Here is a 12,025-nt window from a genome sequence, read left to right as displayed (position 1 = left end):
GGTGGCTAGGCATGTCTGGACTGCTGGCCCTTCTGGAGGGTCCTGGTGCCCCCCAGGGCCATGGCAGACTCACCGAGATGAGGAAGAAGACCATGCAGCTGAGGGAGAACCCGCTGGTGTAGCCCAGGTAGCCTGGGGAGAGAAGAGAGCAGGGGGTGGGCACGAGCAGAGCTGTGTGTGTCCCGGCCCATCGTCTTTGGCCCTCATGGGGTTGGCACCAGGGGGTCCGGGGCGCAGAGACTCAGGGCTCTGTCTGCTTGGGGAGGGAAGGGTAGAGATCCAGCCATGGGCACCAGCTGCCCCTCTTATCAGCCATGGGCACCAGACATGTCCCAGGCTGCTGCCTTCAGTCCCCCAGCTGGACTCTGCCCTTGGCCCAGACCCATATGGGGATGGGGCTCCAAGGGGTGGGGTGCATGGGGTGTGTGTGTGTGCGGGGGGGCGTGAGCCCTGGCGGGGCGAGGGGCAGCAGGGAGGAGGCTGGCACAGATACCTGCGCCCACCCGACCCTGGCGGGAGGCAGACCCCACTGGCCTCCTTGTACCTCCCCTCCTCCAGTCACAGGCTGGGCCTACCCTGCCCTCCAAACCCCTCCCCTCCCTGTTATCTCCCTTCCTTCCCCCCTGAGATTCACTTCCCCGCCCCCTGTCCTCCCCCCCCCCCCACAGCCTGAAGCAACCTGGCTCCCAGCCCCCGCTGCACCCCAGCTCTGTTCCCAGCTTCCCCCAACTCCCCACCCGCCCCACACAGCGTTCGCCTGTCCTGCTGTGCTGGGGTGGGTGGGGGATGTGCTGCTCATCCGTACATGCAGGAGAGCTAGGGGGGGGCAGGCACCCACAATGCACCACAGGCCCCTCTCTCGGGTACCCTGGACCGCCCGCGCTTCGCCCCCCAGCTGCCAGCCCCGACCTGGCCCTGAGCGGGCGACTCACCGAGCTGCTTCATCAGGGCCAGGGGCAGGATGATGGTGAGGGAGATGAGGATCACCAGGTAGTTCCCGTTCAGATACCAGTCCCTGCGAGATAAGGGGCTGGGTCAGGCTCTGCAGCGCTGGGGAATTAGCGGGGCCCTGGGACTGGCAACAGCGCCTCGGTCAATACCCACCCCCCAGCCTGGGCCAGCAACCCCCCTGCCTCAGTGGGAAGGACCAGCCGGGACTGATTCTGGGTGCCCAACACCACTGGCCCTGCCAACACCCACCCCAGCTTGCTCCTTCTCTGTGCCCATCAGCTGCCCCCTCTGCTGCACCAGCTCGGGGTCCTGCTGCAGCCCTGCTGCCTGGAGAGTCTCCCTCTGCCCACCACCCCTGCTCACTCCATGAGTGCAACTCATGGGTCCTGAGTCTCGCCAAGACGCCCTGGCATCAGCAGAGCCTGCATGGGGGGCAGTTACGGGTCAACCCTGCCTGGTCCTGAGCATCCCCTCCATTGGGCACACAGGGTGGGCAGCTCTCTACTATACTCCCCTCCCACCCCTGCTCTGCCAGTGCCCCTCAGTCCCGACCCGCAGCTCCCTACTATCCTCCCCTCCCCACCAGCTCTGCCAGTGCCCCTCAATCCCAACCCGCAGCCCCCTGCTATCCCATCTCTCTGCCCTTTGAAAGGAGTGCTGGGCTGTCCACTGGAACAGCAATGCCCTTGGCTGCCTGCTCCTGCCCAGACACATGGCTGCACCCTGTGCTGCCCCCTGGGAGGGCTCTGCCTCGAGCCACGTCTGCCTTCCCCACCCTACTCAGATGTGGCCAGAGCCCGGCTGGGCCGGAGACAGAGCTCACTCTGTGCAGGGAACACTGGGACCTTTAACGTGCCCTGGCGCTCAGCCTGGCCACACCGAGCCGGCTCTGCGGAGACTGCGCCAGGGATCGTTCCAGCTCTGGGCATCCACCTGGCCTGGACCAGATGACCTGTCCTGCAGCTCCCTCTTGCTCACCCCCATGGGCAGCTAATCTACCCCCATCCCCCCCCAATGGGGCTCCAGGCTCCTCTGTGGGACCCGACATTCTCTGGCTCAGGGTCGCCCAGCTTGGGAGGGTCCCTGGCATTGGGGTCAGGGCCCCACTGGGGAAGCCAGGAGAAGATCCCTAGGAACATGTGGGGAACGAGCAACCTCCTGTTGTCCTCGCCTGTGGCTGCTCCCATGGTCTGAAAACCAGGCTTGAGGCCTATGGTGATGGGCACCCACGCTGGGTGGGACTGTAGCACAGTGCTGGGTCCACTTGCCCATTGCAGGGCTAGCGATGGTTGTGGGGACAGCATTGCCATGGGAATGGTTTGCGGTGCCCATCGTGGGCAGTTTTACTCAATGGGCCTGGATCTCATCTCTCCTCTCCCTCGGTGCGCCAGGAGACACGCCACTAACGCCCCACCCCGGGCTCAGAGCAGAATCCAGCATTTTATCGCTGCAGCGAGCCCAGCTCACAGTGCCAGGCACTGAAACCATTTGCATCAAGTAGTGGGGAGTTCCCCAGCCCGTGATTCCTGGCTAGAACCCCTGGTCCATTCCTTCCCTGAGCAAGCAGCACCGTGAACGGTGGGATTTGTGCTAGTGTCTGCGAGGAGGGTGGGGCACGGCCCTTGGGTGCACGTGGAGCTGTTTGGAACAGTCTGAGCATTGACTGGTGCCAGGATCAGGCCTGTGAGTGACTGCCAGGCCCAACAGCGCCCTCGCTAGGCTGTGCCTGTGCAAAAGTATAGATCCAAACACCCCAGAGTTCTGGACCTGGGTGGCTCTGGTCCAGCCAGTCTCCGCGTAACGTCCAGGGGAGAGACAGGCTCAGGGTGCCTGGAGTGACCCATCCTTTGGCCTCCTGGGTGCCAGGCATGGAGCTGCCTCTACGGGCCTGTGGGAAGCTGGATGAGCCGATAGAGGCACTGGGAGACAGGCTCTGGCACCCGGCACAGACGTTGGAGTGGTAGTGACACTCGCAGCGACCTCACCAGCTACTGCGTTAACCCTTCAGTGCCCGGAGGTGCCAGCCATCCCAGCCTGGTGCCACACAGAGAGTCACACCCCAGGGAAGGCGTGTGCCCAGTGGGGAGCTGGCTCTGCCCATGGGAAGGGGAAGCAGGGATTGGACGTTCTTGCTAGTTTAATCCGACACCGAAGGCTTATTCAGCTCTGGCATCAAGCTAAAATAGAAGTGACTAAATACGGCTAAATCCCTGTGCTGGGCTGGAGGCCAGATGCCCGGCTGCCACAGGACGTGGGACACAGCTGAGCCTGGGGGAAGCCAAAGACAAGGCAGGGGGAAGTGGCCTAGAGGAGAGAGGTCCAGGCAGAAAGTAGGGAGAAAGGAAATGCACCGAGGAAGGAGTGTGAGAGACAGCGCCAGGCTAGCGTGGCAGAGAGGAGGGAGCTGCGAGTGTGGCAGGCGGGTGCAGACACAGCCTGGTACAAACCGATCACCAGGAGGCGCAGGTGGCCTCTGGGTGAAAGTCCCAGGTTGGGATTCCCTGGGCAAGCTGGCTTTGCAGATTGGTGTCATGCTGTGCCTCAGTTTCCCCAACTAGGGAAGGGGGCCTGCCTCATGGTGGGGAGGAGATCAGCCCAGGGAGGCGGGAGGGCAGGGCTGGGGGCAGGGAAGCAGATAGGTGGAGTGAGAGGGGCGAGGTGCCGGGGAGGGCAGGAGATGGACCAATGGATAAGAGGAGGCAGCTGGAGTCACATGGAACATTCTCCCCCAGAGGCTGTGGGTCAGATTCAGCACAGGTCATGGGGCAGATCAGCTTTCGCTCCATCTGACCCCTAAAGCACGCCAGTCCCCAGCCAAGCACCACCCAAGAGCTGGGCTAGCAGGGGCTGCGGGTTGGGAGTGAGGGGAACCCAAAGCCATGGCAGGAGAGGGAAGAGGAGTCCAGGCTGGGCTAGCAGGGGCTGCAGGTCGGGACTGAGGAGCACCCAGAGCTGTGCAGGGGAGCCCAGGGCTTGGGTACCAGGAGTCATGGTGTGTCCTGGGCTGGCCGCTTCCCCATGCAAAAGCCTCTCTCTGGCCCCCCTGTGGAGCGGGGCTGGGTCTGGCCCAGCTGGGGTTGGCTGCAAGTGGTGACTAGCACCTGGATATCAACCCCCCCACACTGCGGTCTTCCCCTAAGCAGTGTCCCTTCCCTGCCCCCCCAGCTGGCTCACGCTACTGGCCTCGGGTAGCTCCCATCCCTTCTCACCCCCTGAGCTCTCCCAGGGGCCCTCGGGACGTCCCTTCTACTGCTGGCTGGGGCACCGGACCTGCTCCTGGGAACAAGGGATGGGCACTAGGGATCCCCTTCTATTTGGAGCCAGGGAGCAGTGGCTGTCAGAGGTGCTTGGTGCCCCCTCCTGGGCCATGTGGTGCCTGGGCTCTCTGCACTGGGGAGACGCCCTGGGAGGAGATCCCTGGCTGGGTGGGTGGGTGGGGAGAGTTGGATGCTGCAGATTCGGCTGCCCCTTCCCCCTCCCCCACTGGGCCCATCCCCCTACCACCCCATTGGAGCTGGGGGGCTCAGGATCACCCACTGGGTCCCTGCTCCCCTCCCGAGCTCTCCGAGGGGCCCCTGGACATGACACGGACCCCAGGCATGGGCTGGAGCATGGCCGGTGTGTGGCCCAGCATAGGGCCCAGCCGCTTTGGGCACCAGCATGGGGCCAGGGGTCTGTGGCCAGCCGGGGGGAGAGGGGGGATGGGCACACGGGGACTCACGTGCTCTTCTCCTCCAGGTTGAGGAAGGTCTGGATCACCAGCGGCACCTCAGACTTCACGATGTACAGGTAGCTGGACATGGCTGTGGGGAACAGAGGGGCCGCGGGGCAGCCCCGGCACAGCCACATTACTGGTGCCCAGCAGACGCTGCTCTCCCAGTCGCAGTGCTGCCAGGAGCTCCCCACAGCTACACCAGGGGGAAGCCTAGGCGACCCCCCCGGCTGTGCCCTGGGTGTGCCAGATGGTGCCCTGGCTGGGTGAGGCCTCCATGGGTGCCCTGGCAGGGTGGGCCCCCCCATGGGTGCTCCATGGGTGCCCTGGCTGGGTGAGCCTCCTGTGGGTGCCCCAGGTTGCCACTTGTGGCTCCATGCTGTATGGGGCAGGGGTTCTGCCCATCCCCCACCTACCTCCAATGTTCTGCAGCGTGATGGCGATGGCCGCGGCCAGCTTCCCCGGTGTGCCAAAGGCCCGGTAGCCCAGCTGCTCATAGGCACGGATCCCTGTGGGGAGGGGAGGGGGGTCGGAGAGTGAGAGGAGCTGCAGGGGCCAGGCACCAGGGTGATGCCAGCAGGGAGCAGTGCCCAGGAATGCCGGTCCTCAGCCCTCAGCCCTGGGTTAGCGGGGGCGGGCAGGGAGCTCTGCCAGCCCTGAGACACAACCCCTCCCCCCCAAAGCACCCCAGGTTTCCCAGCCCCGAGACACAACCCCTCCCGCTGCAGCACCCCGGGACCCCCAGCCTCACGACGCGACCTCTCCCCCCACAGCATCCAGGGACCCTCAGGCTCAAGACACGACCCCTCCCCCTCATAGCACCCCAGGCAACCTGATCCCACAACATGACTGCTCCCTTGGATGGAGCCCCATACCTGTTGCACTAGGGGACTGTGAGACGACTGCATCACCCACGCGATGCTCTAGCCCCTGGGCCCCCTAGGCTGAGAGCTGAGCACCCCTGCCCCCCGGTGTATTGGCCCCTAGCCCCCAGGGCCTGATCTTGCCTGAGGCACAGCCCCATTGAGGTGGGCTGCAGTGACAGGGCGCTGGGCCATTCCAGAGCCAACGTGCTTCAGGGACGATCCGTTTGCATCCTCCAGACTTAACGTAAAACCCCACGAGTGGGGCAAACGCTATGAGCTCGGTGCCCCCACTGTCCCCGAGCATGCGGGGAGCACACGGCAGTGTGGTTACCTGGCCATGCAAAGGCCGTTCCCCTCCGGCCGCAGGCGGTCAGTCAGCCTCAGTCCACCCACAGGGCTGGGGGTGCAAAGTAACAAGTGGGGGGAGTGGGAACCTGGTGTGTCACATTATTGATTTGAACTGGGACCATATAGAACATGGTTGCAACCAAAGTCCTGTAGTGGTAACACATCTTGTATAAAGGGGGTCAAATGAGATGTCTAAGACAAGGTTATGGTTTGCTGGTTATGATTATGCTGTCTATATGGGTGTATCAATTTTGTAGTTGAAGTTATGAATATTGGCTCTATACTGTCTGTATTTCAAACTTATGCTATGCTTCTGGGAAACATCCCAGACAAATTGGTGTTAGTTCTGCCTAGCCTGCTTGATGGCCCATTAAGGACCATTGGCTATACAATTGACCCATTGAGGGAAGGCAGATACGCCTTGTAACTCAGCAAAGTATGCAGGGACTGGCCCATGTGACTGCAGACTCCATCTTGCTGTGATTTTCCACAGTAAGAACAAAGAGGTGTTCTTACACCTGGAAAAGACTATAAAAGGCTGATGCTTGATCTCCATCTTGTCTTCAGTCCTGCTTCTTACCTCTGGAGGGACTTTGCTACAAATGGAAGCTCTACACAAAGGACTGAATGACCCATCCCAGCTGGAGATGTATTCCAGAGACTTGATTTGAACCTGCAGTTTATTCTGTCTCTGCTACAAGCCTGAACCAAGAACTTTGCCATTACTGTATGTAATTGATTCCTTTAACCAATTCTAACTCTCATCTATATCTTTTTCCTTTTATGAATAAACCTTTAGATTTTAGATTCTAAAGGATTGGCAACAGTGTGATTTATGGGTAAGATCTGATTTGTATATTGACCTGGGTCTGGGGCTTGGTCCTATGGGATCAGGAGAACCTTTTTTCTTTTATTGGGATATTGGTTTTCATAACCATTTGTCCCCATAACGAGTGGCACTGGTGGTGAAACTGGGAAACTGGAGTGTCTAAGGGAATTGCTTGTGTGACTTGTGGTTAGCCTGTGGGGTGAGACCAAAGTCTTCACTGTCTGGCTGGTTTGGTTTGCCTTAGAGGTGGAAAAACCCCAACTTTGGGCGTAACTGCCCTGTTTTAAGCAATTGGTCCTGAATTGGCACTCTCAGTGGGTCTCGCCAGAACCAGCCTCGTTACATGGTGCAAATGGGAAAGCTGGGCCTGGAGATGATCCTCCCATCCCCACTTGCACGGGTCTTACCCACAATCCCGGAGGACTTCAGCAGCAGGTGGATGGAGTAGCTGGACAGCAAGGCCACTGTGGTCAGGAGGAAGCTGGAATGAGACGGGAGATGAGTGAGCCGAGAGCAGAGTCCTAGGAGGCTGCATTGAGGTGGGAGCTGCTGGGACAGAGAGCTGAGGCCTGGCAGGCCAGAGCCCTGGGGGTCACAGGCGCTGGCATACCGTGTGGCCTGGGGGTCTCTGAGGGCCAGATTCTCCAAGGAGTGGAATCCCTGGCACTCCCATTACCTTGGGCCCCCAGCCCCTCCGTGCCTCAGTTTCCCCTTCTGAAGCAGAGGGTGTGACCGTGTTACTGATACAGGGGAGTTGGGAGGATTCACCAGCCAAAGGGCCCTGCTAGTCCCTGGTGAAAATCCACTGGATTCAGTGCGGGCTCCAGCCAGCCCCTCTCCCTGCCCCGTGGCAGGGCTCCAGCTGCACCACGGCCTGTGCGATCCGCGTCTCGGGGTCCCACCCACTCGCGGTGCTGGACGGAGAGTGGAGAAGCTGCTGCCTGTCAGTGGCTCCTGGCGCCTGCAGCTGCCTTGGCATAATCGGGGGTGGGGGCTTGGAAAACCCTTGTTAACCTGTGGAACCCAGCCAAGAGTCAAGGGCTGAGTGTTTTTTAGGAGTGGTCTCTCCCCAGTCAATGAAACGCACGTCCTGTTCATCCCACATCCCCATCCCCAACTGTCCTTGTGCCCGTCCTGGGGTGTTTCTGGAGTCCAGAGAGCAGTGGATGCTATTGCACCGCAGCCAGTCACTTCTGATGCTAGTCTGTGGCCTCAGGCTTCACCTTCCCAGAAAGGAGCAGAGTGAGCTCTAGCCAACCTAAAGGCCAAATCTCCATCTGTGAGCCCTGGGGCCAGCTGGGCTCCTCAGGGCGATGCAGAGCCGGGGGGGGAGGGGCAGAGGGTGAAGCATGGGAGGGATGGAGCAAAGCACTCTGGATGGGGGGGGGGGGGGGGGTGAGCCCAGAGCCCAACTGGCTTTAGGAAACACCTCCAACCTCTTTGAAAAAGCTCTTCCACCATAGGAACGACACTCACAACTCTGCTACACAGCAAACCCCAGCCAAACACTCACCCAGCTACCCAAACAATTGACCACCTATCCAGCCAACCAATCAACCATTCATCCACTCAAAAAAAACAGCCATCCAACCAGCCGCTCACCCAACCAGCCAAGCACCCACCTACTCAAACAAACACCCACCCACTTACTCAACCAACCGCTCACCCACCCAGTTCCTCAAACAACCAATCAGCCACCCACCTAGAAAAACAACAATTAAAATCACCCTGAAACAAATCAACTGAGACAACCCCATTGCGATGAATTCATAACAATCTAACCTCCCACCAATCAAGCTCTGACCCCCTCCATGGTACAGGGAAGGCACCAAGACAGTCCGTTGCTGAGCAGCAGGAGATAGACACGATTGTCTGGGAGGCGCTCCAGGGTTTGGGATGGCCTGGGGGCCCTGTTCCTCGGCACTGTTCTTGGAGACGTCATTACCCCCAGAGCTATTTACATGTTCCCAGGCATGTGGCCTGCCCAGCCTCTCTCCTCCTGTTTATGGTCATTTCAAGTCGCAGGGTGTTTGCTTTGGAAGAGCCTGTGGTTCCCTCTGGCCAGCCGGGGACCTGGAGCTTTTCCTGAGGAGTCGGAGGGGGCCGCGGATCCTCCACTGCCACAGAGCCATCGCTGGATGCAGCTGTTTTTGAATGAGATCGGAGCCCTGGGGAGGTTAGGATGCTCCGAGTCGGATGGATCCATGCCCAAAGAATCCTGCTGTCCTATCCACACGAGGACTTGCCCAGCTCTCGGGACAGCTGTGTCACTTGGGTGCACTGGACAAAAGGCCCCCAAACCGCCCACACCTGCGCCAGGACAAGGGCATCGCGATATCCCGGTATTGCCTGAGATCACCCTGGGCAAAATGCCACTTCGCCAGGTCATGCCAAGTAGTGCCAGCCTCCCCCTGGAGCCCTGCATGCTTGGTGGTGGGAGAGCGGCGAGGACCAGGGCTGGCTCTGGCTTCCAAAGTGAGATCGCTCATGCCGCGGGGCAAAGCCTCTAGGCTATAATGGGCTGGGACCTGCCGAGCAGAGGATGCAGCAGAGGCAATGCAGAAGGCCGGCTCCGTCTCTGCCTTGTGTCGTAGGAGTCCAATGGTGTCCCATGTGCCTGGGGGCTGCTGGCAGCTGTGTCGGGGAGAATGGAGCCAGCAAACCAGCCTCTGGCCAGGGCGCACTAAAAACAAGGCGCTGTCTGATGCGCCGATGCCTGAGAGAGCTGCTCCCAGCGTGTAAGGAAGAGCCAGAGTGGAGCGCTCATCCACATTCCAGACCTGGGAACACCGGGCAGCTCTCAGCTGGTCTGGCCCCAAAGCACAGGACAGGTTGAGTTTAAAACAGGAGACAGAGGGCGGGGGACAGGACACCAGGATCCCATTCCTGGCTCTGGCCTACTGTGTGATGGCAGGCAAGTCACCACCCCTGTCTGCCTCGGTTTCCCCGTCTGCAGCATGGACACGCTGACATGTGTAACAGGAACCAGGGCAGCCTGGGAATGGGATGGGGCATTTGGACTGCAGCCAGATGTCATAAGACTGGGGCCTGAAATACAGATCTTGGTTTTTGGTTCTGATTGACCCTCCACAGCCACAGCATCTGAGACCCTCATGCTCTGTAGGGTATTCAGCCTCGCAGCCTTCCTGCCTGGGGTAGGGCAGTTCCATTACCCCCCATACAAATGGGGAAACCAAGGCACAGCGCCTGAGTGACTCACATACAATGTCATAAGCTGATCCCCCTAACCACCTTTTCACAGCTTCTCGCCCAGCCTGGTGCATGGCTCTAAGAACAGGATAAGGTCCTGGCTAATTAATGCCCTTTCCGCTCAGATCCGTTGTCATTAGTCCCGCTAGGTAACAAGGCATCTGCCAGCGTCGTTTGCATTTGAATGGGCTTTTCCCCAGCAGTCTCCTAGGGAAGGAGATTTTCTTTTCTCTCCTGCCATCCCCAGAATCTTGAGATGAGTTCGCAGCTAGGGGGGACCGGGCAGCACGGATGGCAGTGTTCTCCATCAGCTGGAGGTTCGTCTCTGGATCTGTTTGTCCTGGTTTTACTCCAGTGTAAAAACACTTTCCTATCAGTAAAGGGAACCCCCCCACCCCTACCCCAATATCCACCTGAGTTCTGCTGTGATGCGGAGAGCTGAGCGCACGTGTCTTGCCATGTTGCATAGCTAACCAACAACCTGGACACAGCCTCAGTCATTTCACGGCACAGATCCCCACCAGGGAGTCCTGAATGCTGGTTTTGTTAAAGCGTGGGGGCTAGAAAACCCATGGGGCTATAAACAGGTTTGCGCCCTGCGTACATACTCCAGGATAAATCAGGCGTGACCCCTCTGCAGCCAACAGGAATGGGCTGCGGGGTCAGGCCAGTTGCCCCCATGTGTTTTAGGAGATGGATTTTCCCCACAGCAGCAGCCTTGGACCTTTTGAGTGGGAACCAGGAAGTGAAACCGAGTGAGCAAACTCTATTCTCTTGGCTGAGTGGGATGCAAACATTCATCATGGATCCACTCCAACCCCCTGCAGTTTGACGCTGCTCCTTTCTGGAGTGGCCCAATCAGGGCCGAGACCCCGCTGCACCAGGTACTGTACAAGCACATGCAGGCGTGGTCCTCGCCCCGAAGAACAGCCGTGAGTAACCGGGAACTGGCACGGAACAGTGAGCGTAGCAGAGACTTTGGGTCTATTTCCAGCTCTCTCATCAACTGGCTGGGCCACCGTAGTTGAGTCTCTCTCTGGCTTGCTCTGTGCCTCAGTTTCCCCATATCTCAAGGGGAGATTATGGCACTGCACCACTCCCCGGGCTTGTGGGACGAGCCTGCTGGAAAACTTCCATTGAAACATTTTTCCATGGGGAAAATACCATTTTGATAAACTGACATTTCCTGTGAAATCATAATGGTTTGGATGAAATTTCACTTAGGAAAAAAAATGGTTGGAAAAAAAAAAAAGGTTGAAAAGCTCCGAACGGGACTGCTGATTTTTTTATTGTGAAATACTGCTTAATTTTCTAGCAAAACCAGAACAAACCCCATTTCTCAAAGGTTGCAATGGAGATTGGAATGTTTTGATGGCCCTAAACCAGGGTTTCCAGAATTTCATTTTTTGGAAAATTTCCAGTGGTTTTGGAATCTCCCTTGAAATCTCGCTTGTTTCATGGGTGCAGGAATCCGGGGGCCGACGGACTCTGCTCAGGAGGCTGCCATGCTACGTGCACTGAGACACACACGGAAGAGGAGGGCAAAGCAGGACTTGTTTCCCAGGCGCCTACAAAGGTTTCGTGAGCAGCAGCGCATCTGTGGTTGTTTTAAATGCAAACCCAGGAGGCTGTGGCCAGGGGCTCAGGCCGGGGGCTCTGGGAAGGGCCAGACACCGTGGAGCCAGGCCTCGCTGAGTCCTAGCTGAGCATGTGAGTAAGCAGCAGAACCGTCCCAGGAGCAGGTACCCGCTGGGCTCTGGAGGGGGCTGCCCTCAGGGCTGAGTTGGTTCAAGGCTCCAGCCAGGGCACTCAGGACTGCGGTTTGGCGTGCCTGCGCTAACCTGCCTCAGCACCGGGGTCCATGAAAGCAGCTGGCCTGGGGTGTCATCCCGCCTCAAAGGAACTCCCTCCACAGAGCGAACCCCACAGACAGGATAGGAGAGCTTGCTGCAGACCAGATACCACAGTGATGGGCACATGATAGCTAGCTAGATGGTACCCTCCCCCCGCTGCCCATATCCATCCTGCCCAGCCGGTGGCCCCTACCCAGCCATGCCCAGCCAGTGCCCAGCCAGTGCCCCCCAACCCATCCCCATCCTGCCCAATCAG

General features: G+C 59.3%; 1 protein-coding gene across 1 annotated transcript in view; it reads right to left on the bottom strand.

Moving 5' to 3' along the window:
* SLC38A3 (solute carrier family 38 member 3) overlaps nt 1-12,025 on the bottom strand; it is an 86,986-nt gene that overhangs the window by 22,397 nt on the left and 52,564 nt on the right. Inside the window, exons 5-9 of the mRNA XM_054033510.1 lie at nt 7,114-7,187; nt 5,080-5,172; nt 4,673-4,754; nt 933-1,015; nt 74-132 (exon numbers count right to left, since the gene is read on the bottom strand). Of these exons, the coding sequence (XP_053889485.1) occupies nt 74-132; nt 933-1,015; nt 4,673-4,754; nt 5,080-5,172; nt 7,114-7,187 (391 nt within the window). The remainder of the gene's footprint in view (nt 1-73; nt 133-932; nt 1,016-4,672; nt 4,755-5,079; nt 5,173-7,113; nt 7,188-12,025) is intronic.

Source organism: Malaclemys terrapin, chromosome 7 (assembly GCF_027887155.1).
Source record: "Malaclemys terrapin pileata isolate rMalTer1 chromosome 7, rMalTer1.hap1, whole genome shotgun sequence".
NCBI lineage: Eukaryota > Metazoa > Chordata > Testudines > Emydidae > Malaclemys > Malaclemys terrapin.
Note: the sequence above shows the minus strand (reverse complement) of the source record. Positions and strands in the feature narration are given on the sequence as shown.